This window comes from Lates calcarifer, linkage group LG23 (genome assembly GCF_001640805.2).
Source record: "Lates calcarifer isolate ASB-BC8 linkage group LG23, TLL_Latcal_v3, whole genome shotgun sequence".
Taxonomy (NCBI): Eukaryota; Metazoa; Chordata; class Actinopteri; family Centropomidae; genus Lates; species Lates calcarifer.
Window position 1 is genome coordinate 13,291,063 of NC_066855.1, and position 24,224 is coordinate 13,315,286.

At 42.4% G+C, this 24,224-nt stretch overlaps 2 protein-coding genes across 2 annotated transcripts; both read right to left on the bottom strand.

Moving 5' to 3' along the window:
• Positions 1–41: 41 nt before the first annotated feature.
• LOC108899024 (potassium channel subfamily K member 1) lies at positions 42–5,496 on the bottom strand. The gene is made up of 3 exons (XM_018699230.2): positions 5,000–5,496; positions 2,441–2,845; positions 42–1,512 (listed from the first exon to the last, which is right to left on the bottom strand). The coding sequence occupies exons 1-3, from the start codon at positions 5,349–5,351 to the stop codon at positions 1,220–1,222; spliced, it is 1,050 nt and encodes a 349-aa protein (XP_018554746.1). The 5' UTR covers positions 5,352–5,496; the 3' UTR covers positions 42–1,219.
• Positions 5,497–7,495: 1,999 nt separating this feature from the next.
• Positions 7,496–20,261, bottom strand: LOC108898992 (thrombospondin-2). Its single transcript, XM_018699184.2, is given in 21 exon segments — positions 7,496–7,673; positions 9,678–9,775; positions 9,980–10,120; positions 10,421–10,551; positions 10,658–10,885; positions 11,326–11,347; positions 11,349–11,561; positions 11,911–12,029; positions 12,507–12,666; positions 12,777–12,884; positions 12,991–13,209; positions 13,332–13,466; positions 14,311–14,441; positions 14,724–14,897; positions 14,989–15,165; positions 15,662–15,826; positions 15,936–16,029; positions 17,795–18,847; positions 19,400–19,536; positions 19,697–19,762; positions 19,891–20,261. Coding segments are annotated over 21 exon segments (3,756 nt in total). The 5' UTR covers positions 19,898–20,261.
• Positions 20,262–24,224: the final 3,963 nt, after the last annotated feature.

Consider the following 24,224-nt stretch of genomic DNA (forward strand, 5'->3'; position numbering starts at 1 on the left):
TTTGCTTGTTATTTGTACATTTGAAAAGACAGAATATAACATTTGTGGTTGCACAATTTATTTACACTTCATACTTAAAGATCATTGGATTTCTATAAAATCAACCATGACAAGTTCTGCTCTTGATTAAAACCCATAAACCAACAAAATGAAAATGAAAACAGCAGCAAAATGATCTTTGGAAGACAAGTCAAGTTCCTCTTGTCCTTGTGATTTAACCAGTTTTAAGCTGTTTTGCGAATGAATTAAAACAGAACTTGCAAATACATAAAACTTTTACCGCCATACAGTGTACATTCGGTTTAGCACTCCTGTAAACAGAGATGGCTTTGACAGAGTGCATGGATATTAAAAAGTTTTTTGTTCTACACCATGCTCTCTCACCCTCAGTTGTAACAATTACATATTCTTGACCTTAATCATGTCTTCACGTAACATTCTCTGAAGCTGCATGAGAGGTAAATTCCCAGTAACATGTCTTTTGTATATGAAATGAAAGTGCTGCCCTCTAGGGGTAAAAGGGTACACACTGCAGTATAATTAACACACTGAACTATGTAAACACACTTATCAGGAGCTGGAGGCCTGTCATCACCTGAGACCAACCAGGATTTAAAAAAAAAAAAAACATTCCTCGCCATTATTTGATCTTTTACTTCCACATAATGTACAATAGGCCATGTGATGGCATGCCTCATTCTCCTGGTATTGCTTTATGACTTCCAAGAAGGCAAATTTCTTATGCAAATACCGCCATAGATTACATAATGCGCTGAAAGGGAGTGTGAAATCCTCCAGAGCAAACTGTGCTGTGTTGGAATTATAGCTTCAAGACTTTGGCAGGAAGTGGAAACTCATGGGGTTTCCCTCCGTTTAGGGGCCCAGCCCTTCCTCTGTATCATACGTCTATAAACTCTTATCTGCAGGGAATGGAGCAACGGGGGAGAAAAAGAAAACAACGCCATCCTGATTATCTGTGGGTGGTTCCTGCTTTTACACCGCAAGTGTGTGTTGGTGTTGGCACTGAAGAAAATAATCACTTTTGAAGCAATTAAGTGACTCAGATCAAATGTAGACATACACACACAGGCATGGTCAGGACTTCTTACTCATATATACACTTTTAGATAGCAGTCAGTGTCAGTATGCCCTGAGCAATCATGTGTAGGGCAAAAGTTCATAGACCAGTCCCTTAAAACCATGTGTGGAGGACAATCTGTCAGCTCAGTTTTCCATCAACAGTTGGTCCTGAAGCTAGGGTGTAAGGCACTGACTTGCTTCCTTGCCGTAAGGACGCAGCCTGCTCTGACACAGACGGGATGGCCGGTTGGTTATCTGTCATGTGATCCGGGGGGTCGCTCAGCTGATCCTGGTCGATGATGTTGGCGGTCTCTGAGTCCAGCTCCCGAACATTTTCTTGGTAGAACCTCTGCCTGAAGCGTATCATCTGGGGAAGCTCGCAGCACGTCTCCAGCACCACCAGGACGCACACCAAGCCCAGCAGCAAGTAGACTGGGAGAGCAAACACAGACACAATAGCGACATGAAGAAACAAAGGCCAATACAGTGTGACTAATAAGATCATACCAAGGTTGGGTCTATAAGTAATAGGTGCAGTGGCTTAACAATCATGGCTTTGTTTAACCTTGTCAATTAGAGATGCCAAAGTGGTAAATGTTGACAAACTGGATGAACTGTTAATGAACAAATTATCAATGTTCCATGAAAACCTGAAATTTTTTTTAAATGATTTTTCTGTTTTAATATCAGCTAAAGGATCTTGGTCCTTTTCAGCAACGGTTTCCAGTATAAGGGTTAATATACCCCAAGATGATTAAAGGGGTTTCTGTTTTTGTTTTTTTTTTTAATTATTATTAAACTGTTCCAAATCTACTGAATGAACTTTTGACAGTCATGCTCCCCAGAGGAAAATTCCCTAAAAATTTCAATTAATCCAAAACTTGAGCACTAAACCAAGATGGCTTGCACAGACATAAAATAAAACCTGATGAACATCAACATGTTAGCACCATCACTGTGAGCACATTAGCATGCTGATGTTAGCATTTACCTCAGAGCTTCTCTGTGCCTGAGTACAGCCTCACAGAGGTGCTAGCATGGCTGTAGATATTAGACTTAACAAGGAGAAATGTGTCTTCCGTTGAACTGCTCGCAACTCGTAGACTTATTAGACAAAGTTAGACACTGAGACATATGTAAACAATATTTTGCTTTGAGGTGTCACAATCCATCAGGGTTGGGAACCACTGCTTTACGGAATGGGACAATTTACGAATGCTTGGCCTTGCGAAACCCTAAACCAATGACAAATACAGCCAATGCCTTTTTGTTTTTACTCGTTCAAGTGTTCATTTTTTGGAGAGAGAGATAAAAGGCTTCCACCTGAGGGCAACAGCAGTATATTCAGCCACCTCCTCACCTGTAATGATCAGCCTGTAGAGCTGCGGGTGTGGGTTGGCCTCTTTACTGTGGGTCTCTCCAGGGACGTAATCCCCGAGGCCGATGGTTGTCAGGGAGATGAAACAGAAATACAGAGACTCCAGAAAGTTCCAGTCCGCCTCCAGGTTGATAAAGATCCACGCAGGGATGATGAGGAGTAGCAGGGTCATTAATACGGCGAGACAGGTGGCGTGGATGGCGGCGAGCTTCGATTTAGATATGGCCCATCGACGGTGGAAGTAGGACACTGGACCCCGAGTCACCACAACCATGATCCTCTGCACCATGGCAGAGAGGAAGAAGAGGGTAACAGGGATGCCAAACAGGGAGTAGAAGATACAGAAGGCCTTCCCTTCATCTGAGAGAGGAACAGTGTGACCATAACCTGAAAACAGAAACAAACATGCAGCACAGTCTTAATTATAGTGTTATAATTAGAGGTGGGATTCTTGCAGGGGCCACTTAGGCTCTGTGAAGCTTTACACACAATAATTAGAAAGACAGAAAGAATGACAGAAGCTCATTCAACAGCTGCAGCAAGTTCTATCGAAGATTAACTATAAATAAATAACAGGCTGGATTAAAAAAAGTTAATTATTCATTGAGTTTTAATGTTAAAATGTTTTTTTAAGTTAACCTCTTTATAACTTATGTATGTTTGCACTACAGAAGGCTGGAGGGGAAGTGGGTTCTATGTGGATTTAAATTTGCTCCTATTAAGCAGAACTAACAACTGCGTGTGTTAAAGGAGCTTCGGGGTAGTGCTTTCTCATAAAAACAACATTTCCAAACCTGCTTCAATTTACTGGATAAGAGGTGATGCAACAGCTAAAGCCTGACAAGATGTTCATATAGTCAATATGAACATCCTGAAGGGTGACCAGACCACACACATTTTGTCCTTGACTCTCCTGTGGTTTCAGCACTTCCTTCTACCTTCTGAATAAATGTATTCTCATGGACATGTACAGTTATATAACAGTGCCAACTTCTATTATGTCACTCTGTATAAAGGGTTTGTAAGCTGTAACTAATATATAATATATCATAAAGCAACTATGAGTCATCAATAAAAGCAGTTCTTTGGCAGGTTTTCATCCTCCACCAGGACACTTGTCTTTTTAGCTCTTTGGAGGACAGAATCAGTTTCTCAAGTGTATCTTGCCCATATGGACAATGAAACTGGTTTTGCTGGCTGTAATCTCTCCTCCTGTTCGTACTGGCCTTAAAATATGTCTTCCTGATGCGATTCTAGTGAGAGAAGATGAGGGACAAAATCCATAGTCCTTATTCATTGCCAAAATGTATTCCAAAGTTTATCAGAAGCTAATATGTTGCTTCAGCAGTCTGAGTTAGACAAATAAAGTGAGTACTTTTAAAAGTTACTTTTTAGCCCAAAATTCCCTTTTGTTGTTTGTCCTTTCATTGCAGCTCAACAGGAAAACATTTCAGAAACACAGAGAAAGAATTTCACACTAAAAAGACAGGAAAGCACCTTGTTTGACTAACTCATAAGGCCAAAGCCTCATATCAAATAAACGTTTACGACATTTTGGCACAACATTTGGTCTGTGTATTTTGTCCCTTATCACTTCCAATGAAAGCACTCCTGGGATGGATCTTGTAATGGTCTGTATGAACAGCGGGAATGAGCAAAAACGGCCTCAAAGTGTATATGGGCACCTGACTGGTGTTTTTAAAACTGTGAACCTGTCCTTTAACTCAATGGAAAGATCCTCCAATGGACCAGTAAAACTTGTGGGCGGTCTGGATCCATTCATCAACAACTTATTACCACGTATAACTGCAGATGTTGTGGTTTACTGGGCAGCATGAACCCTATAAGTATCTATCTACAGATTACCAACATCAAACACAGGTCAGGGGTATTTTTCACATCCTAACCCAACCAACAAATTGCTGTGACTGATGGCTTACAGATAACTGATCTATGCAGTATTAGTAAAAGATTTATTACAATTCTACTCAACTCAGAAATGTTTGACCTTCACAATGATTCTCCCATTCATCTGCTGAAGGGGAAAGTGCTCACCTGCCATTGCAGTTATATAGATAAAAATGCACATATAAGAGTGACTTTGTGACATCACGACGAGTTTGGAAATAATAGTGATTCAATATGCAACTGACAAAACCTCCAGTGCACATACTGTACACTAGGAATGAACTTTCAGTGAGATAGGAGACATCTTTTGAACATTTCAAACGGAAAATATTTATTTCATAGAATCCTGGAGAAGAAATTGGTGTAATTTTTACGATATGAGTGAAGTTTAATGAACCTTTTAGTCGTTAAAAATCACATTAGATACAAATTATTATTAAAAATGGGAGTATTTCCATGTCTTACATAGTGTTAGGAAGGTTTCTTGAACCGTACAGCCAATTGTTATAAAGCTTGACTTATCAGAAAGTGCTACCAAATGAACAGGTATGACTCCAGCTGAGCGTTATCACACTGTAGCTTTACAGCTTTATTACAGTTTCAGTGTTCGAACACCTGTGTCCCGGGCCTCACCTGTTGTGGTCAGCACGGTGCTGGTGAAGAACAGGGAGGACACGAAGTCCCAGTTGCGTTGAGTGTCGTTACCCAGCACGGACACGCCATAGTTGCTGGCCTCCAGCGCGCGAGCCAGGAGCTCCTCCAGGCGCGCGTCGGACACACAGGTATTGTTGCTCAGGAAGTCCTCCCGGGCAGCCCTCAGCTCCCGCCGAAGCTCGTCCTCGTAGGGCAGCTCGATGGCGGAGAAGATCCCGGCCCCGATGATGAGGTAAAGGATGTAACCGACGACCAAAAGCGCAAAATTGAGCCCCGAATGGTGTCGCTCCACAAACCGAGCTAACCACCCGTCGGTACAGCTGCGCACCATCCCTCCTGTTTCCACAAATGCTTTCTCAACAAATTACACTCAACCACTTCCAACTAACTGGACAGAAAGCCTTCTCTTTGATAATGACTTCTACCCTCTCTCTTACCCGGAGGCTGGGCTCGTCTTCCTCATTCTTCATCTCATTGGAAGCGGGGTGGTGACGTCACTCATTCACGGCGCCAGGTAGAGGCGTGCGTACCTGGATGTGCATTGATGTGTGTCTTTTTGTCTCGCTGCACTTTCCTCTCCAGCCGGTTTAACAGGTTTCTCTGTTTAGAGTCATTACAAAGGATTTATTTTCCTTGAGGCACAATGTCAGGTGTCTTTGGGGACACAGATTTATCATTGTAAAAGCAGACAAGAAAAACAAAACCACTCACCACAATGAATAAAAGCTGATTATTTATTTATTTTTGTGGAATGTTGCCTACATATTTCCCTCTATAGGAAGGAAATAAACAGTTTATGTTTGTTTTGCTCTTTCAGGATGGTTAATCATTAATCTAGGATTGTGTTTGAAACAGTCAATTAAATTCTTATTAGCTTTGCCCAGTGGTGTAAAGTAACTACATTTACTCAAGCACTGTACCTGTGTATTTGAGGTACACTACTTAGACTCTGAGTATTTCCATTTTTATGATGCACTGTTATAGATGAAATAGACAATATAAAGTAGCTCTACTTTGACCAACTACAATCATAAAATCCTGCTTACATCACTAAAAATAATTTAGTAATTGTAAAATAACACTGACAGAGGCTATCCTGTATGAGTACTTCTACAATCTGTTGATAATACTTTTACTAAATAAAAACTGGAAGGCGTGGTAAGTCAATGATCAGAATACTTTACAACCACTGACTTTCCCAGCCTTAAATAACCTTAGTTTCCTCTCTTCCATTCATCAGTTGTAGTTATTATTTTCGCCACTAGAAAGAGCTAGAGACCACGTTTCCACAGTCCTATTTCTAACTGTACTGGCGTCATCAGAAAAGAAGTGAGAGGAAGAAACAATTGGAAAAAAAAGTAATTTATTGATAAGTTACCACCAGACATCTGCTCCGCACACTCCACATCATCAATTTATCCTCGCATCTCTCCCTTTCATATCTGGTATCTGGCAATAAATAATTATTTACAACCATTAGGAAAAGCGCAGATAAGAAGCAATATGAAGTCACTGTCATTAGAGATGCTGCCAGAGTCCTGCAGTAACATACAGCGAATGAGACAGTCTGAAATCAATACTGTTGCATAAAAAGCTGATAGATAGATGACGGTCACTAACTGATAGTCTTGGCTGGATAAAGGCCTGGGTCTGGTGCATTCTCTCTCTTTCTCTCTCTCTCTCTCTCTCTCTCTCTCTCTCTCTCTCTCTCTCTCTCTCTCTCTCTAAGGGGTATTAACATTTTCTGAAATGAATGTGCATCTCTGGTGAGTTGTTGTAGAGTTTCCTTAATATCCCAGCAAAAATAATTCAGTTATCTGAGGGGGAAAAAAGAAAGAAAAACAGATTACAGATATGGTCATCAGAGAGACACCTATGAGAGGAATGGATTTGTAAATGCCAGAGGACGGAGCAGTGGTGGATTCCCAGCTTTGTTGGCCTTGGCTTGCCATGTTTCCGATGTGTTCGAGTTCCACCAAAGAAACATTTCCCCTTCTAAAGTTCTCTGATCATTCCAGGCTAAATCATCTAATATTTCACAAAAAAAGTAAAGACTAGAAAAAGTCCAAAGGATAAATACAGATTTGGGCAGCAGAGCTCACTTTTTTCCCTCCCTCTCTCATTAATCATCTCATGAGCTCTCAGATTTATCTTGTGACCCTTTAGAGAGGCCTAACCAATAGGTTGAGAATCACTGCTCTAAACAATCTAACTGCATATAAAGCAGTTAAAACTACCTCCAATATAACCACCTACAACAGTAAAATGCTACTTACACATTGATGCATCAGAATTCACTAATATCTAATAATTTATCAGTCACAGAGGTCAATTTTCTGCTTTTACTTTGACACTTTAAGTATTTTTAAGTACTTGTGTACTTTCACCTAATTAGGATTGTACATACTGCATCTTTTACTAAGAATAGAGACAGAGTATTTAAGTGAAGGTTCTGAGTACTTCCTCCACCACTGATCAGTAGTCAGGTTAAAGGTTTTGACAGGATCTCTCACCTCTGCACTCATATCTGAGGTCTGAGAAGAGGACGTGTTCCTGAGAGAAGACAAACAGTCCCAGTCTGCCTCCAGCCAGGGTGTGGTCGTACACCGCCCCCGAGTCGGACAAAATCTCCCTGCCCTCATACACCACCACCCTGCAAAGGGAAAACGGCACTAATCAATGGAAGTCGTCTATATTCGACTATTGACACAGGCCAGCTATAACTGTGGGCACCATAGAGAAAATTCATTACAAGTTTGTACTCATGTTAAAATCTCACCTCAGCCAGCTACAACATTAAACTGTTGCTTACATGTATTCATGATTAAATAGTAAAATACAAATACATTTTTCCTGCATTGTGGATGAGTTTTTTTCTTGTGCTTTGAGTACAATTTGCTGGTAATACTCATTTTTTTGCAGAAATCAAATTTTGAACACAGGACTTTTACTTGTAATGGTGTATATTTCACATTGTGGGTGCTCCTTTTACTGAAGTAAAGGATGTGAATATGTGTTCCATCACTAATAGCAACGTACCCTGCATTTCTGGGTCAGGTTTGTTGTTTGGTTGTATATTTTCCTCCCAGTTCCCACTCTTACCATTTATTCTAGAGGATAATAGTGAGGGCATGACGTCAAAAAAAGATATTTAAAGCAATTATAATGGCTAATTTTATAATTTTTTATCACCCATCCAAAATATCAATGTAGGTCCGTCCTTCACAATCAAAGAGCAGGAGCTTCATTCCAGTCTCACATTCAATAAGCATGCAGTCGCACAGTCACCCTATGGTACAATCATTCAGCTGAATGCAGTATAGTCAATGCCAGCATCTTCAAAGATAGCCTTCTTTTATGAGTATTTTTATAACTTGAACAACTGGGCTTGGCACATAACAGCTTTGTTCTCATCCCCTCACTTTTTTCCCAGCTTGAAAACATGGCTACAGCACTGATGTTGTTCTCTCCATCTGCAGATAAACAGCACAAAGCACGGAAAATTCATTGCCTGGAGGGTTTTTTGAAAGTCCATTAGTGAGAAGTACAACTAAGTAGAAGTAGATGTGGCAGGTTGAGGAGAACTGGGTACAACCAAGAAAGTGAAATTACGCTGTTATCATAAAATAACTCCCGCAGATTGATGATATCCTCGAGTATAAGAACATCTGAGGGTGAATTATTGCCTTAAGGGTGACACTGAATGTGATTTTCACAGATTTAAGAAGTTATTCTTTGTCTGATTGTTGTTCCACTAAAACCTACATGAACTGAGCTGGTATTGACCAAGTCTGAAATGTGTGAGTTAAAGGAACATGCTGCCGTTTTTTGCAAGCTTTGTACAAATCGCATTTACTGTACAGTGATGCTAGTGGTGTTTTAGCATTTTAAATTTTGCCTTTCATTCAGCTATTTTGTTTTCATTCATTTCACAAAATGTTGAAAATACATTTACAGACACTTAACAGTAAAACATGCTTTAAACTGATGATCTCCACTAAGAGGCTTATCTTTTTGTACTGTTGTTGAAATAACATGTTAGTAGTTGTAAATGCAGATTGATCTGAAAAGTCTGCAGAAATGGATGAGAGCAATTGTAAAACAATAGAGCATGTCTTGAAAAATTATGCACAAGTGATATGTGGGCTAAAACACTTGTATTGTCCTTTAAAAGCCAAGATAATAATATCAAATGGTTTAGCTGTAAATTAAAAGTTAAAGGTTACTGGCTGAGTATTTCCACCAGGAAAGATCTGTTGTTCCCCTGAGGAAGCCCACAAATCTTTACTGTTCTAACTTCAAAAGTTGGTTGAATTCCACAATCACAATCCAGCTGTGGTTTATGACAGCACAACATGAAAATATAAATTCAGGCTCCAAGGAGGGAAACCAGCCAAGGTTCACATATCAGTTGTCTTGTTTATGACTATCCCTGCGTATAGAAATAACTACGACTATTTAACGGAGCAATATTTCCAGACAAAGGTGAGAAAACACAGATGGGTGATGAGTCATTTCCTCACATGTGCTGGATATTTTGGGGTCAGTCTCATTCAAGACTCTTGCATGAATAAATCAAACCAGCTGCTCATCACCCACTGACGAAAATGACACCTTATATGATAAAAGTTAGAGTATATGATGGCTGTGTTTGTACCTGATGAACCCAGTCTTGGGTCGGTGGATAAGGTGCATGCGGTAGGCTGTGAAGTCCCTCCAGCCAATTTTATTGGGGTCATGCCACAATGTTCTGACCTAAAAGATACACAGAGATGTCAGCGGGAGGAACAAGAATATTGTACTTGAGTATCGGAGCTTTACTGTGTCAGTCTAACAAAAGATGGCCTGTTTAAGGTCATTTCAGGGAAGGACTGTGTATCTGAAAAAGAACTTTATGGTGATTAATGACAAACAGAATATTCTGCACGAAGACAAAGACGCAAAGTCACTGATTCATGCCTGGTTTCTGGTGTTTCCGGTGTGCCAGAGGGCATTGCGTAGATACTCCCCCGGTCCTGTGGTGGAGTTGACCAGTTTGATGGAGACTCCCGCTGTGCCAAAAGCTTTAGATGGCTTTTTCTCCCAGTACGCCTGAGACACCTGCTCTCATAGAAAGAAAAAACGTGGAGGATAAAAGAGTGTGAAGGTCAAGTTGACGAATGTGCAATAGTAGGTGGCTACTGCGAAGGAAGAAATGTACTTGAAAAGCCTCTTTTCTTTTCAAGCACTTTTCATTTTTGCTATCCCATTTCTTCTAAATACAAGGACATAGAAAGTAGGTTATGATCAAGGAGATATCTGAAGACGTTAAAGGTTAGAAAATTAGGATTAAATGCATCCTACCATTGTTGAAGCTAATAGGAGTTATCATTGATGTTAAAGTCAACATTCAAGCCTCACCTGTTTCCACATGACAACATAGAAACGGCGACTGGACTGGTAGGCGAACACAATGCCCGCGTAGTCGTCATCTCGGTTGGTGTTCACATAAAACGTCACACTGAAGTCTACCGCACTGAACTTGTCATATCCTGTTTAAAAACCAGGGGGACATTTTGGGTCTTTTTAGTCTCTAACAACAATTTGCATTACACTTGGAATAGGTTTTGATTTTTCTGGAGTCAGGGATAATCTGACCTAAAGCGATGCCAGGGTCCGAGTTGGCCGTCTGCAGCAACTCTGTGCCCTGGCTACGGATCACCCAGAGGGGGTCGGACTGCGTTGTGCCTTTTGGGTCCAACAAAACAACCTGAAACTTCCTGAAGTCTGTAGACCCAATATCCTGGTTCAGTGGACATGGATCCAGCGCATCTGGAATACTGTCATTGTCAAAATCATCAAAACATGCTTCTCCGCTGCCATCACCTGAGAGAGAGAGAAAGAAAGGAATCAAGAGACAGAGTGCAAAGATTTGACTTGTTATCATCTTTTGCCAAGATGGGGACAAAAAAGACTGGATGGGAAAACGTGCAAATGTGGTGAGAAAGTCCTGTATGATGGTAGATAGATTGAAGAATCTTTTAAGTATGATTAATCACACCACAGAGAGCCATAAACTGTTTATGCTGATGTCCAACATTAACATGACCTGGACCACTGGAAACATACTGGACTGATAGTCACGAGATTTTCCTGCATGACTGCAAAATCCATTTATCATAAATTGTCCAAAATATTTTCCCTGTGTGACAGCAGATTAATCAGCATTTGTTCACATCTGTATTATGATATCAGAGATAGTCTCAATTTTGTCGCCGGAGGCTCAGTAGATTACGTTCGAGTTTCTAGAGTGTAACAACACTGACCATCAGAGTCCAGCTGGTCCCTGGTTGGGCACCAGTCTGCAGTTGTCCCGGTCGTCGGGAATACCGTCATTGTCATCGTCGTGGTCACAGGCATCTCCTTTCCCGTCGTTATCGTGGTCAGCCTGGTTGCTATTGGCGATGTAGGGACAGTTGTCTAGAGAGTTTTGGTGGCCGTCCTCATCGATGTCCTCGTTGTCGTCGCACATGTCCCCCACCAGGTCACTGTCAGAGTCAAGCTGCAAACACACACACACACGCACATGTAGTACACTGGATATGTTTACACAATGTTAAATCACAAGTCTCCATGCTCAGTTTTCCATCAACCTGCACATCCACTCCCTGTGTAGAATTCCAAGATTTTCTTGTAATATTTCCTCTTCATGTAAAAAGAGAAAAATTCATCCATCCCTGATTAACTGCTACCAATAAATTGTTAGAACAGCTTTGTTGGATCTCTGCGCACCCTAGACCAGATGTTCTATGAGGCAATATGACCATGAAAACTGTAGCCTTTTTCAGAATATACATAGATACACGTGTGCTTTTAATTGTTGTATGTTTTTATTTGTGTGTTTCAGGAACCTGGAGTGGGTTGTGCAGAAGGGGACAGTTGTCACACTGGTCTCCAACACCGTCCAGGTCTGTGTCCCTCTGGTCAGTGTTGTAGACTAAGGGACAGTTGTCACGGTCATTCAGAACCTCTGGAGAAAGAGGGACAGACACACACACACATACACACACACACACACACACCACACACACACACACACACACACACACCACACACAGACACACAGCAGGTAAAATGCATTTCATGCTACTTTTACTATTTTATGGAAGACACCCCAACCAATATAAATCAATACTGTGTTTGGGTAAATGTAATTCAATTCATATTTAAAGAGTAATTTAAAACCAAATTCACTTTTTCTGAGTTTGTAAATTACAGTAACAATTTCTAGTGCAGAAACACTAGAAGAAAACAAGACGACAGGGAACAAGGCAGTAGCAATTGGGCATTTTAGAGAAGAGAGAGAATAATAAGCATAAGTGTTTCTGTAAGTACTGGACACCTACAGGGTAAGTAAACTTAAGTTTGGGGAAAACTTGTGTAATTAAAGAGGTCTGTCTGTAAGTAAGTAATATGTTCCAGGTATGATTTGGTGAGTAGCTCCTACCATCTCCGTCTATGTCAATGCTGCAGGCGTCTCCCTCTCCGTTGTCATCAGTGTCTGTCTGCAGTGGGTTGCTATCAAACGGACAGTTGTCACAGCGGTCCCCGACCCCATCTCTGTCAGAGTCAAACTGCCGAGGGTTGTAGACCAGCGGGCAATTGTCCTGTGCCAAACAACCATTCATGCATGCATATACACACACAGGGGGGATTTGAATAAACACCTGTTTTCAGACACCGTATCCTCAAAGTTACTCTCAAACACCAGTCTAACCCTCTCGTCTATGATGTCATCGTTGTCATCATCAGGATCACAGGCGTCTCCCTGTCCGTCCATGTCCAGGTCTTCCTGTCCAGAGTTTGGCAGCATGGGGCAATTATCCTGCAGCCAATCAGAACTCAGCTTAGTGCAGTCACATCCAATCAAAAAGCAGCTTCAGCTAATCAGATTAAAATTCTTTAACATTTTGGAGTTGGTGTATTTTTACCTTTTGACAGTGATAGGTTGCATTTTGCTTGCAGGGCAATCTGTAATTGGGCCAGCCATCCAGATCAGAGTCCTCACCGCACAAAAAGCCATCACCGGCAAACCCAACAGCACACATACACTTGTACAAGACCTCAGATGCCAGGCCCAGGTAAATGCACTCAGCGTACTTGTGGCAGGTGTGTGTGTTGTCTTTGCAAGGATTGTATGGTTCACACACCTAGAACAAAGCCAAGCATTTGAGAATACAAAAGTGGTTCATGATTGTAGTTCAAAGCAAAGAAAGTAGTTCATACAAAAAAATTAAATAAATGAGTAAGGGTCGAAGAGTAAAACACATGCCTGCCTGGTTTTCTGAGCTTCCTGCATTCCAAGGCCATATGGCTGTGTGCCTTTATAGCGAGGAGGACAGGGCAGACAGTAGAATCCAGGGTCTGTGTTTACACACTCTGTAACACACACACCCTCCACTTCACACTGAAGAGATAGAGGGATTAACCATGTTCAGCATATCAAACACAAACTGTTTCTACAACTGTATTGCAGGTGTTGTGTCAGGAAGGAAAGTCTTGCCAGACTACAGAATATTAATGTAAGTAAAGTTTGTATAGAGCTTCTTAAAACAGAGCAGTCACGCAGTGTTTTACAGTAATATCAATTAAAAACCAGCGGAAAGGAAGACACACACAAGCAAACATAATAAACGCAAAACACAAAGCTCTACCGAAATACCTGTCTAAACAACATTGCGAAAAGTGGATGACAGGTGATTTAAGTGCCTTAAGTTATAAACTAGAGGTTGAACTCTGACCCAGTCATATACTGTTTGGGTTTCTCATAACTTGCATGAGATGCAAAGGTAATCAGGCAGCACCAGAGACAGGATTCATCCTCTGGGGACCATGAATAGCGCTACTTCATGACAATTTATACAGTAGTTTTAGATATTTTGCTATGTCAACTACATGGAGCCATTACAGGAAAAGTCAGGGGATCTTCAAAGTCAGTAAGGTTCATCCTCTGGGCACCACGAAATGTGGTACAAAATTCATAATAATCCATCCATAAGACACTTCACAGTCCGGACCTTAGGGGATGGAGCGACCACTCAATCAAAAGACCAACACTGACATCCTTGCAAAAATTCTGGCATTGCCAGTCAGTAGACATTGTTGCTTGACTTCTACTATAACATGCCATATAGGACAAAAATCAGCTGTTTCCAAAGCCTTACATCTGCAACACTGGACCATTATTAGCCTGATGTCCTGTAGTCTGATCCTGTACCTGCCCTCATGAGTGTAAGATATGTTGTTCTTACCTCATTCTCATCTTCACAGTGAGTGCCATTGCCATTTAAACCCAATGGACAGCGTCCACATTCCCATGATCCATCAGCATATGATGTGCACTTCACACCAGGAAAACATGGATTTGACAGCAAACACGTGTCTGCAAAAGGCAATGAGCTGTTTTCATGAAGAATTACAAAGCAAATAATCCAAGATTGGGTCAATGGACATTTATATTAGAATTGTTTATTCTGCACTAAGCCTCAATAATTCAATAAAGGCACAATACTGCTTTTAATCCTGTATTGTTTGAAAATATCCCCCAATAAAAGGGATTAGGTTTATCCATGGTTGCAAAGCTTAGCCTACTTATAGAAAAATATCTGCTTACACAATTAAGATGTACCTATCCCCTGAGGTTTGTGGACATGGTTAAGGTTACCTATAGGACATGGTTGTCTGTTACAAGATTCATAGTCCACAGCATCTCCAGCACAAGGCTTCCCACCATTCTGAGGGGCAGGTTTCAAACACTTTCTCTGGCGGATTGAAAGGCCTCCTCCACAAGACTCTGAGCACAGTGACCATTCAGTCCAGGTTGTCCATCCTCCAGCAACTACACACAACACACACAACATATCATTTATCTATAAGGCAGTCAAGTACCACAGTGCAGTTTGTATGTGCATCTGTGCTCCTGTACTCACTGGGGCAGAGTGTGTTGTTGCAAGACTGTGTCTCCCTGGCGCTGCCTGGGCACCCTCTGCCCCCCTTCTGTGGTGGAGGGTTGTTGCACAGACGTACTCGTGTAATATTTCCTTCACCACATGTGGTTGTGCACGCAGACCAAGGAGACCAAAGGCCCCAGTTCCCATCAGCACGCACTAGACATGAAACACGCACATACAAATAGTAAAAAGTCCCGTTTTTTTTATGCATAGTAGCCAGGAAATGTCTCTGAGTGGAATTCAAGACAGACCACCACCACAGCTCTACACTGTGTGTACATTTACAGAGCTATAACAACATGTTTCTAATTATGACTACAATGTCTAAAATCCATTTGTCTTAAGTGTCATATTTCTGCTCTTTGAGGAATATTCACTAAACTCCCTTGGACTGGTTGTGTTCAATCAGAAGAAATAAATGAGGTCAAGACATGACAGATCAGACATCTGTGAAGATTCTCAGTTATCCTGGTCATCCAAGAGGGGTTCAATTAAGGGCACCTGGACTTGGCTGTGGATACTTGAAGACATTTTACCTCTCATCAGTCCAGAACTGAAGAAACCTCTTGGATGAGAAGTTCAAGTATCTACAACCGAGTCCAGCTGCCCTCAATTCAACCCTTCTTGGAAGACATGCAGAGTGATGTCCTACCCTTGCGGTCACACTTGATCAGCATGCAGCTCCGGGTTTGAACTGACGGGCCGGTACAGGATGGCATGATGCCATTGCAGGATCGGCCCCTTTGCTGCCCTCCACGTCCACAGGTGACAGAGCAGTGGGTCCACTCAGACCATGGGGACCAGCCATCTTCATTATCTTTATATACATAGACAAAATATACACAGTTTCTATGCTGATATCACATTTTCTGAACCTAGCAAATGTTTTTGATACTGTGTCGCAGTGTTAGGCAATTCAAACTTACTGAGACAGACAGGACAGCACTTTCCATCAATAAAGGACGGATTTATGCAGGATACAGGAGGGCAAGCCACCTGCTGACACACCACCTTTCCATCCTAAAAGGAGTAAAAAGGAGAGACAGACCAGTATTCACACACTTAGATCTGGCAACAGTGTTTTTGGTCATACTATGTTATTTGAGCCAGATGTTTGTTCTAGATGCCAGTCCCTGCAGAGGAATGGTATGCTGTCATGACTCATAGGTTTGGTTACTCCCTCAATCTTTCTTTGACAAAACTAATGATATTTTATAAAGAGAAACAGACTCAGGGAAGACGATGAAGCATCATAAAATATTGATAGAGGCCAATGAATGCAGCTCTGGAAATAAATGAAACCACATTGGATACAAGTGAAACTTTCCCAACTGGTAAGAACATTTTAAAGGAATAGTTTGATATTTTGGGAGATGTGTTTACTCACTTTCATGTCAAGGTTAAGACTAGACAATTGACACCACTCTCATACTGTAAGCTACAGCCAAGAGACCATTAGTTTGGCATAAAGAGTAGAAGCAGGGGAAAACAACTTGCCTGGTTCTGTCCAACAGAAGTCACTGCAGCTAAGAAATAGTCTGGCTCATGTTGTCCTTTAAACCCACAAGTTTTTTTGTACGGATTAAACAAACAAGATACAATATGAGCTTTAGCTAATAGGTGGACTTTTTTTACAGAGACAGACTAACTTTTCTCTCTGGTAAAGCTATGTTAAGCTAACCATCCTTTTCTCACCACTTATAAAGCACATAAACATTAAAGAAGGTGTGCCAGACTATTTCTTGGCTGGGAGCAGTGACTTCCTGGATTTTGTGGATTGTTTTTACTTCTGAATTGAGCCAGGGCAGCTGTTTCCCTGTTTCCAGGATTTAGGCTAACTTAAGCTATCAGTCTCCTGCCACGGCTCAGAATTGGAAGGACTCAAATGTACAACTCAGAGATAAACATTTCAAAACAGTTCACCTATATTTAGGTTCTGCAGACAAAAACAGACAAGGATTAAAAGGAGGTGATGTCTGGGAGGTAAGGTTAGAAAGCTACAGCTGAGATGGCACAATAGACACCAGACAAGGCTGGAGGTGGAAGTGGACTGGTATATATACTGAGATGTAAATGAGAAATGAGGAACAGGTGAAGAGGTGGGTGGGGAGGTGTCACGTGGCTGGAAGGGAGGAAAGGCTTGGGTTACTGCAGGGCAGGTGTGAGTGGCAGGGTCTGAAATGGCAAGAGAGTTAGTGATTCCTGGCAGAGGCAGGCAGAGAATGAATGAATAACTCAATGAACTGTGACATGTTGCTTCATATTCAGCACGCAGATATGAGACTGGTAGGGATTTTCCCATCTAACTCTTAGACAAAAGCAAATAAGCGTATTTCCCAAAATTTCAAATGAGCTCTTCAAGGTTACAGGCTGCATCAGAGCTGTAGACTTGAGACTTTTGATTCTTTTAGCAGGTCAAAACTGTTAACATAACAAAACTGTTATTCCAGTCTTACAGTAATTAAAGTCAAAGTCGAGATGTATCATGTATTTAAATTAGTAAAATAACAAATGAGAGTCTGACTCAAGTCAAAAATGAGGATGACTTTGACTTGACTGTTGTGAGACATGAAATCAAAATGTAAAATGACTTGAGACTTGACTTGGACTGAAAGATTCTTTTTTTGAAAAAGCTCTGAGCAGCATTCAAAATTAAACAATGTTACGGTCTGCTGTCTATCTATGACAGATCTTCCATTCAATCAGAGAGTTGCATGGCACTGTCCCTGGAAACACCTCACTGCTAATATGTTGGATCTGAGTTACATAAGATTTGTACACGTACCCGGCAAGAACAGGAGGTGCAGCTGTCAAACTCCCAATGCTCCCCTTGCTCGTACACTCGTCCATCCTGCACACACCAGACCTCCCCGTCTCTGTCTATGTCAAGATCGTTGTCATCACCGCCGCCGCCGCCGAAACCACCAAAACCGTCAAAACCATCAAAACCACCAAAGCCATCAAAACCATCAAAACCACCAAAACCATCAAAACCATCAAAACCATCAAAACCACCACCATCATCAGCACCAGCACCATCTACACCACCACCTCTGCTGCTGCTGCTGCTGCTGCTGCTGCTGCTGCCGTGATTGCTGCTTCCGTCATTACTGCTGCCATTATTACTGTCATTACTGTAGCCATTATTACTGTAGCCATTGTTACTGTGGCCATTGTTACTGTAGCCGTTGTTTCTGCTGCCACTGATTCTGGTGCCATTGTTTCTGCTGCTGCTGTTACTGTTGCCATTGTTTCTGCTGTTGCTGTTACTGTTGCCATTGTTTCTGCTGTTGCTGCTGTTGCTGTTACTGTTGCCATTGTTTCTGCTGTTGCTGTTACTGTTGCCATTGTTTCTGCTGTTGCTGTTACTGTTGCCATTGTTTCTGCTGTTGCTGCTGTTGCTGTTACTGTTGCCATTGTTTCTGCTGTTGCTGCTGTTACTGTTACTGTTGCCATTGTTTCTGCTGTTGCTGCTGTTGCTGTTACTGTTGCCATTGTTTCTGCTGTTGCTGCTGTTACTGTTACTGTTGCCATTGTTTTTGCTGTTGCTGCTGTTGCTGTTACTGTTGCCATTGTTTCTGCTGTTGCTGTTACTATTGCCATTGTTTCTGCTGCTGCTGTTACTGTTGCCATTGTTTCTGCTGTTGCTGCTGTTGCTGTTACTGTTTCCATTGTTTCTGCTGTTGCTGTTACTGTTGCCATTGTTTCTGCTGTTGCTGTTACTGTTGCCATTGTTTCTGCTGCTGCTGTTACTGTTGCCATTGTGTCTGTAGCCACTGTTACTGCTGCTGCTGCTCAGGTCAGCCAAAGATATACGCATCTCTTCATTTTCTCTTGACTGAGAACACAAAAACATAGATGTGGCATTTTCAAAACATTAAAATAATTATAAGAAAAAACACATCTTTTTCTATTCATATCTACTTTATCTAGATTTACTCTGTATTCGTGCACAGGGACCTGCTGAATTAGACTAGAAGGGTGGTGAGATGATTAGTAGCCAACATTTTAACACTGATGGTATTCTCTCTGCATGTTTTTTTTCCAAAACAACCAGGACATTTACCACAAACCACAGTGCTTCCTGCCAGAAAAAGACTGTTCCATTTGCACTGGGAGAAGGTTTACTCTCTTGGTTTTGTCACACAAATTTCCCACAAATCCCAACCCCATCACATACAATGTAGATTGCATTGAAAAGATTGTTAAGAATAATCCATGAAAATGTATGTTTTTAATATCTTTAACGTTCTCATTTTCAATATGTGAAAGAACAGTACGCCTAAATGAAATCTTCTCTCCTCTTCCAATTCTTGCCCGTGCCATAAAATAAATGTAGCTTTGACAAAGTCCAACATGCAGATGCATATGCATATATTTGTGCTCTTACTACTCTCTCCAGATCTTCAAGTAGGCTGCTGGTCACAATACGTAGGCCATGGATCTCTGTGATCAAAGCCACCAGCTCCTCACATGGATGACGACAGATTTCTGACGACACATTGTCGACCTTTGCACCACCCACACCTGTAGAGGAGGCACAAGTGTGTGTGTGTGGTCTGAGCTAGATTTTAAACCTGAGCCTGCATTAATCATATAGAAAGACAGATGGCCCGACTGTATTTGTGCATAAATCTGAATGCGGGTGTGTCTATGAGCAAATGCATGTGAGAGCACCGTGTGGTACCTGCACAAACAGCTGCTGCAAAGAGGCATATCAAAAGCCAGGGGAAACCTCTCAGCGGACTCATTCCTGTTTATAAATAAATCACATATGCAGTCATCATGAAATATAGCAACCATACTGCTACACTAGCGCGCAAAACAAGCAGGACTGCTGCCGAGGAGATAAAAGAAGAAGAAGATAAAGAGGGAATTAACCTTGCATACCTGCGTACTCCTCGCAGCTCTGCCTTTCTTCACGATTAGAAATCACGGCTGGTAGGCTCGTCCCTGCTGCAGCTCCACAGGGGCTGTGATGGAATGTCTGTCTCCTTTTCCTCGTCCTTATTCCCTTGTCTCCTTGTTTCCTTCTCACCTTGGCATCCGGAGTGAGGATAACTAGCAGGGCTTCCTCAGCAATTTGTCACTGAAACATCCAAAAGAAACAGGGGAGAGGTTGGTGGGAGAGGAATCTGAGTGAAGAACATGCGGACAGCTCTGTTAGTTCTGTAGAAAGTTCTAATGTGGTTATGTATTTGTTTGAGAGTGTGTGTCTGTATGTGTATGTGTGTGTGTGTGTGTGTGTGTGTGTGTGTGTGTGTGTGTGTGTGCATGTCTGTGTGTGTGTGTGAGAAAGGCAGGAGCGGGGGCCATATATTACCCGTCTGTCTGGCGATGAACTGGGCTGCATATCTCCCAGCGAGAAACCCAGCTGGATGGAAGGAACTCTGTGTGTGTGCCTGTGTGTGTGTGTGTGTGTGTGTGTGTGTTGACGTTTCGATGCAGGTTTCCCAGACACATCATTTACACTCTTCACCCTCCAAATTTAGACACACACAAACACATGCACTCACACATTGAAACACACACACACACACACACACACACACACTTATTGGCTGTCAGAGTTTTCCAATATTTTAGGAGCGAGAAAACTGGCATCACCATAAATCCCCAGTGAAAATGAGAGGCTGTGTGTGTGCGTGTGTGTGTATGTCGGTGTGTGTTCTCAGAACTGACTTTCTTGATTTCTGCAGAAAATCGTGAGCTACAGATGAGCAAGCTGATGGAATACAAAAACATCCACTTCCATCGGGATCATCATCTCTCTTTCCTTTTCTCTCTCTCCTCTTCCTCCATCACTTTCCTCTCTCTCTCTCTCTCTCTCTCTCTCTCTCTCTCTCACACATACACACACACACACACTCTCTCTCTCTATCTCTCACTCTCTCTCTGTTTGGTCTTCTCCCTGCTGAGTCAAAGAAGGCATCATCATCCTGAATCATATTTTCCATCTGTAGACTCCACTTGTGGAATAATGAATCTCGCAGATGTGTACACACATGCATGCACGCACATGCACGCACATGCAAGCGCCTGTGCCCATACAAACACACACACACATGAACACACAGACACACACACAACATTCCAACCAATTCTCTATTTCCAGATACCTAAAAACATCACAACGAAGAACAAATAGGAACAGACACCATGTTTCTTCCTGGAAGTGGTTCAACATCAGAGACAGTGAAAGCAGGTGCTGTCACTGCTCTGAGAGTCAGAAAAAGCCCCAAAGTAATAAGATCTAAGGGGATATAAAAGGTAAAGACTTGGGCGAGATTACTTGGCGAAACCCAGTGTGACACTCTTGGACTGATATGTCTTGTGGAAGGCACATTCTGTTCTGGGATCTCTCTCAAAATCTGTCTGTCTCTCCCAGTGTTTATAGAGAGAAAATAGTTTTAAAGAGGGCACTGCGCTTGCTGTCTCGGAAAAGGTGAAGCTGATTGAAGGCTGGCTGCAGGGCTGCAGGGCTGCAGGGCGGCGGTGGAACCTGCAAAAGCAACCGGAGAAAACCTTTAGCAAGACCAAGTCAGGGTTGAGAAACAGGGCACTTTATGCAATCAGGCAGCTTAAGAAAAAACAGGCTGAGGTGAAGTGGCAGCAACTGCCCCATTTCTCTTAAAGTAACCAAAGAAGTCAAAGGGCTGTTGCATTAGACTCTAAGCCCCTCACCGTGACCAGAAAAACCTCAGCGTTAGGCAGGTTGGACAATGTCCTGCAATTGCCACACCTCTGTGCCTCTAAGCAAGAAGTGGTCAGGGAATTACATGGGCTTAAATTAAAAGGATTTACATGGAAGGATGTGCAGTAACTCAAGAATGAAGTCGGACAAATGTCATGAGACAGATAAAACAACAAAGGTAGACATGGATGACATGAGCAGGAGAGGGACTGAAATCTATTCATTTACTGGCACATTTAAGTGCACAGATGAATGTTTGCTTATGTGCCATAGATAGATAGATAGATAGATAGATAGATAGATAGATAGATAGATAGATGTTAATTCTCTAAATCCACCCCTTTGTTTATCCCAATAACAGCCACTGTAGGTCAGTAGAACAGGAGAGGAGCATTAATCCAGTTATCAGATCATCCTAATATTCAGAAGATTAGCTCGTCACACGCACTCATCCAACGCCTCTGGGACTTGTAGTCTAGAATGATCCCTCCCAGCTTTCCTCCCAGTCCACTACCCAGCACTCGCACATGAAAGTCTTCATATATCAAAGCCTTCCCTTCACTAAACTCAGCGGTGTCGAAATCAAAGCCTGACCTCAAAGTAATGCACCCTTTCTACCAACCTGTGGGCTAGTCATTTTCCTTCGACCTCCCGTCGTGCGTCCCATGCCCATATTTCTTCAACACCCCCTTCACTCCCTCCCCAAAAGCACACACATGAAGGCACGCACGGCGCCCCGTGGTGGTGCGAAGTGAGAGGTGACGCGGTGCCTGACATTGCAGGTCAGAGCGGAACCGGGCGTCAGCGCTCGAGGATTTACGTAGCTCAATTAGCGTGACATACTTTCCCCTGTGATCACCCTCCTTCCGCCCGGTTGCTGGACACAGCGGATTATGTCCACTAACTTCAGCAGCGCTATTCCCAGAAGGCACAATAACCACTAAATAAAGAGGAACGTGTTTTTTTCCCTATACTTTATTGCAGAGAAAGTGACCTGACTATCAGTGGGATATGACTGGGACTGTTGTGGACGGGGACATGGCCGGGTTTATCTCTCAGAAGGAGATTGTGTATAACGACCTCCTGCCTTACTCCGACCGGTTGGACCGAGAGGCCACGGAGCTGCTGGCTGAGATCAAAGCCAACCTGTCCAGAGCTGTCCTCCTCAGAGAACTGTGGCCCGGGGTGGCTTTCTGGTCCAGGAAACTCTTCTCGTAAGTGTTTGGAACAAGGTTGTTCTTCGGATATAGGCTACTTAACGACAAGTTAAACCCATAATAAGTCACTTGGGATTCATAATAATAGTCTACACAGAAGTCAATTTAAGTGGTATTACTCTGAGGTCATTTTTGGGGGACATTATACTGTAAATTGACTGTGCAACCAGTGCAACAAAACCACAAACTACATCCTAACAAATTATCATAGAGGTAAATCAATACCCCTGTGGTGCAGTAACATCAAAAACAAAATTAATGGGCTTCACAAATATTTGTTGAATTGAATTACAGTGTGCAGTGTGTATAGTGTCCCTTACAGGTGTAAAATATCAAGTTTAAATGCACACAACCCAAGTATTCAGTACTAGACCTTTAATTCAATTGCACTTTAATAAAAGAGGAATAAAGTGCTAAAAATGTAAATGTCATCAGAGTTTTTTATGTAGAGACCACATGGTGTTACTGACCTTCCCCGAGCTACTGTGACTCCCTTAAGAGAGCATCAGGGCATCATGTTCTGCCCTTTTACTTTAAGTAAAGACTGGACTATTACTTCACTTTGACCACTTGGCATCAACTCAGATTCAGTGAGGTCATTCAAGACTTTGTGTTGAGACAGCGGGCCACTGAAGCAGGAAGTGACCTCTCACCTGCAGGTTTCTGAAGCTGTACGGCCGGAGGTTCTGTAAAGAGGACCACATCCTCTTCATCAAGCTTCTCTATGAGTTGGTCACGTTGCCGAACCTGGAACCCCACATGATGCAGAGCTACGCCCGGCTGCTCATTCACCTCCTCAAGTGGGTGTGACACAAACACACACACACACACACACACACACACACACATAACCACACACCTGCATAAGAAATACCTGAGCTCATCACCCTTAGGGAATAGGTAAGGAGCTCAGATATATGTATGGAGCTTGGTGGAACTGCAGCGTCTTCGCATTGATAAAAAGAGCTTAGTTGAGGTGGTTCAGGCTTCTGATCAGGATGCAACTCTATGTGCTTCCCTGTGGACCCTGGGGCAGGCCCAGAGCATCCTGGAGGGATTACATATCCCATCTGGCCTGGGAATGCCTCGGGATCCCCCAGGAGGAGCTGGAGGATGTGCCTGGGGAGGAGGATGTCTGGGTAGCCTGCTGCTGGATGGATAAATGGGTTAAAATATCCAGAACAGCATAGTGAAATAACTATAACTAATAAAACATGATGAAATTAATACTCAGTGCGTCAAGCAATGACAGTCAGACATTTTTTATAGCAGAACTCTCAACCCTAGAAAGCTGGACACCCCGG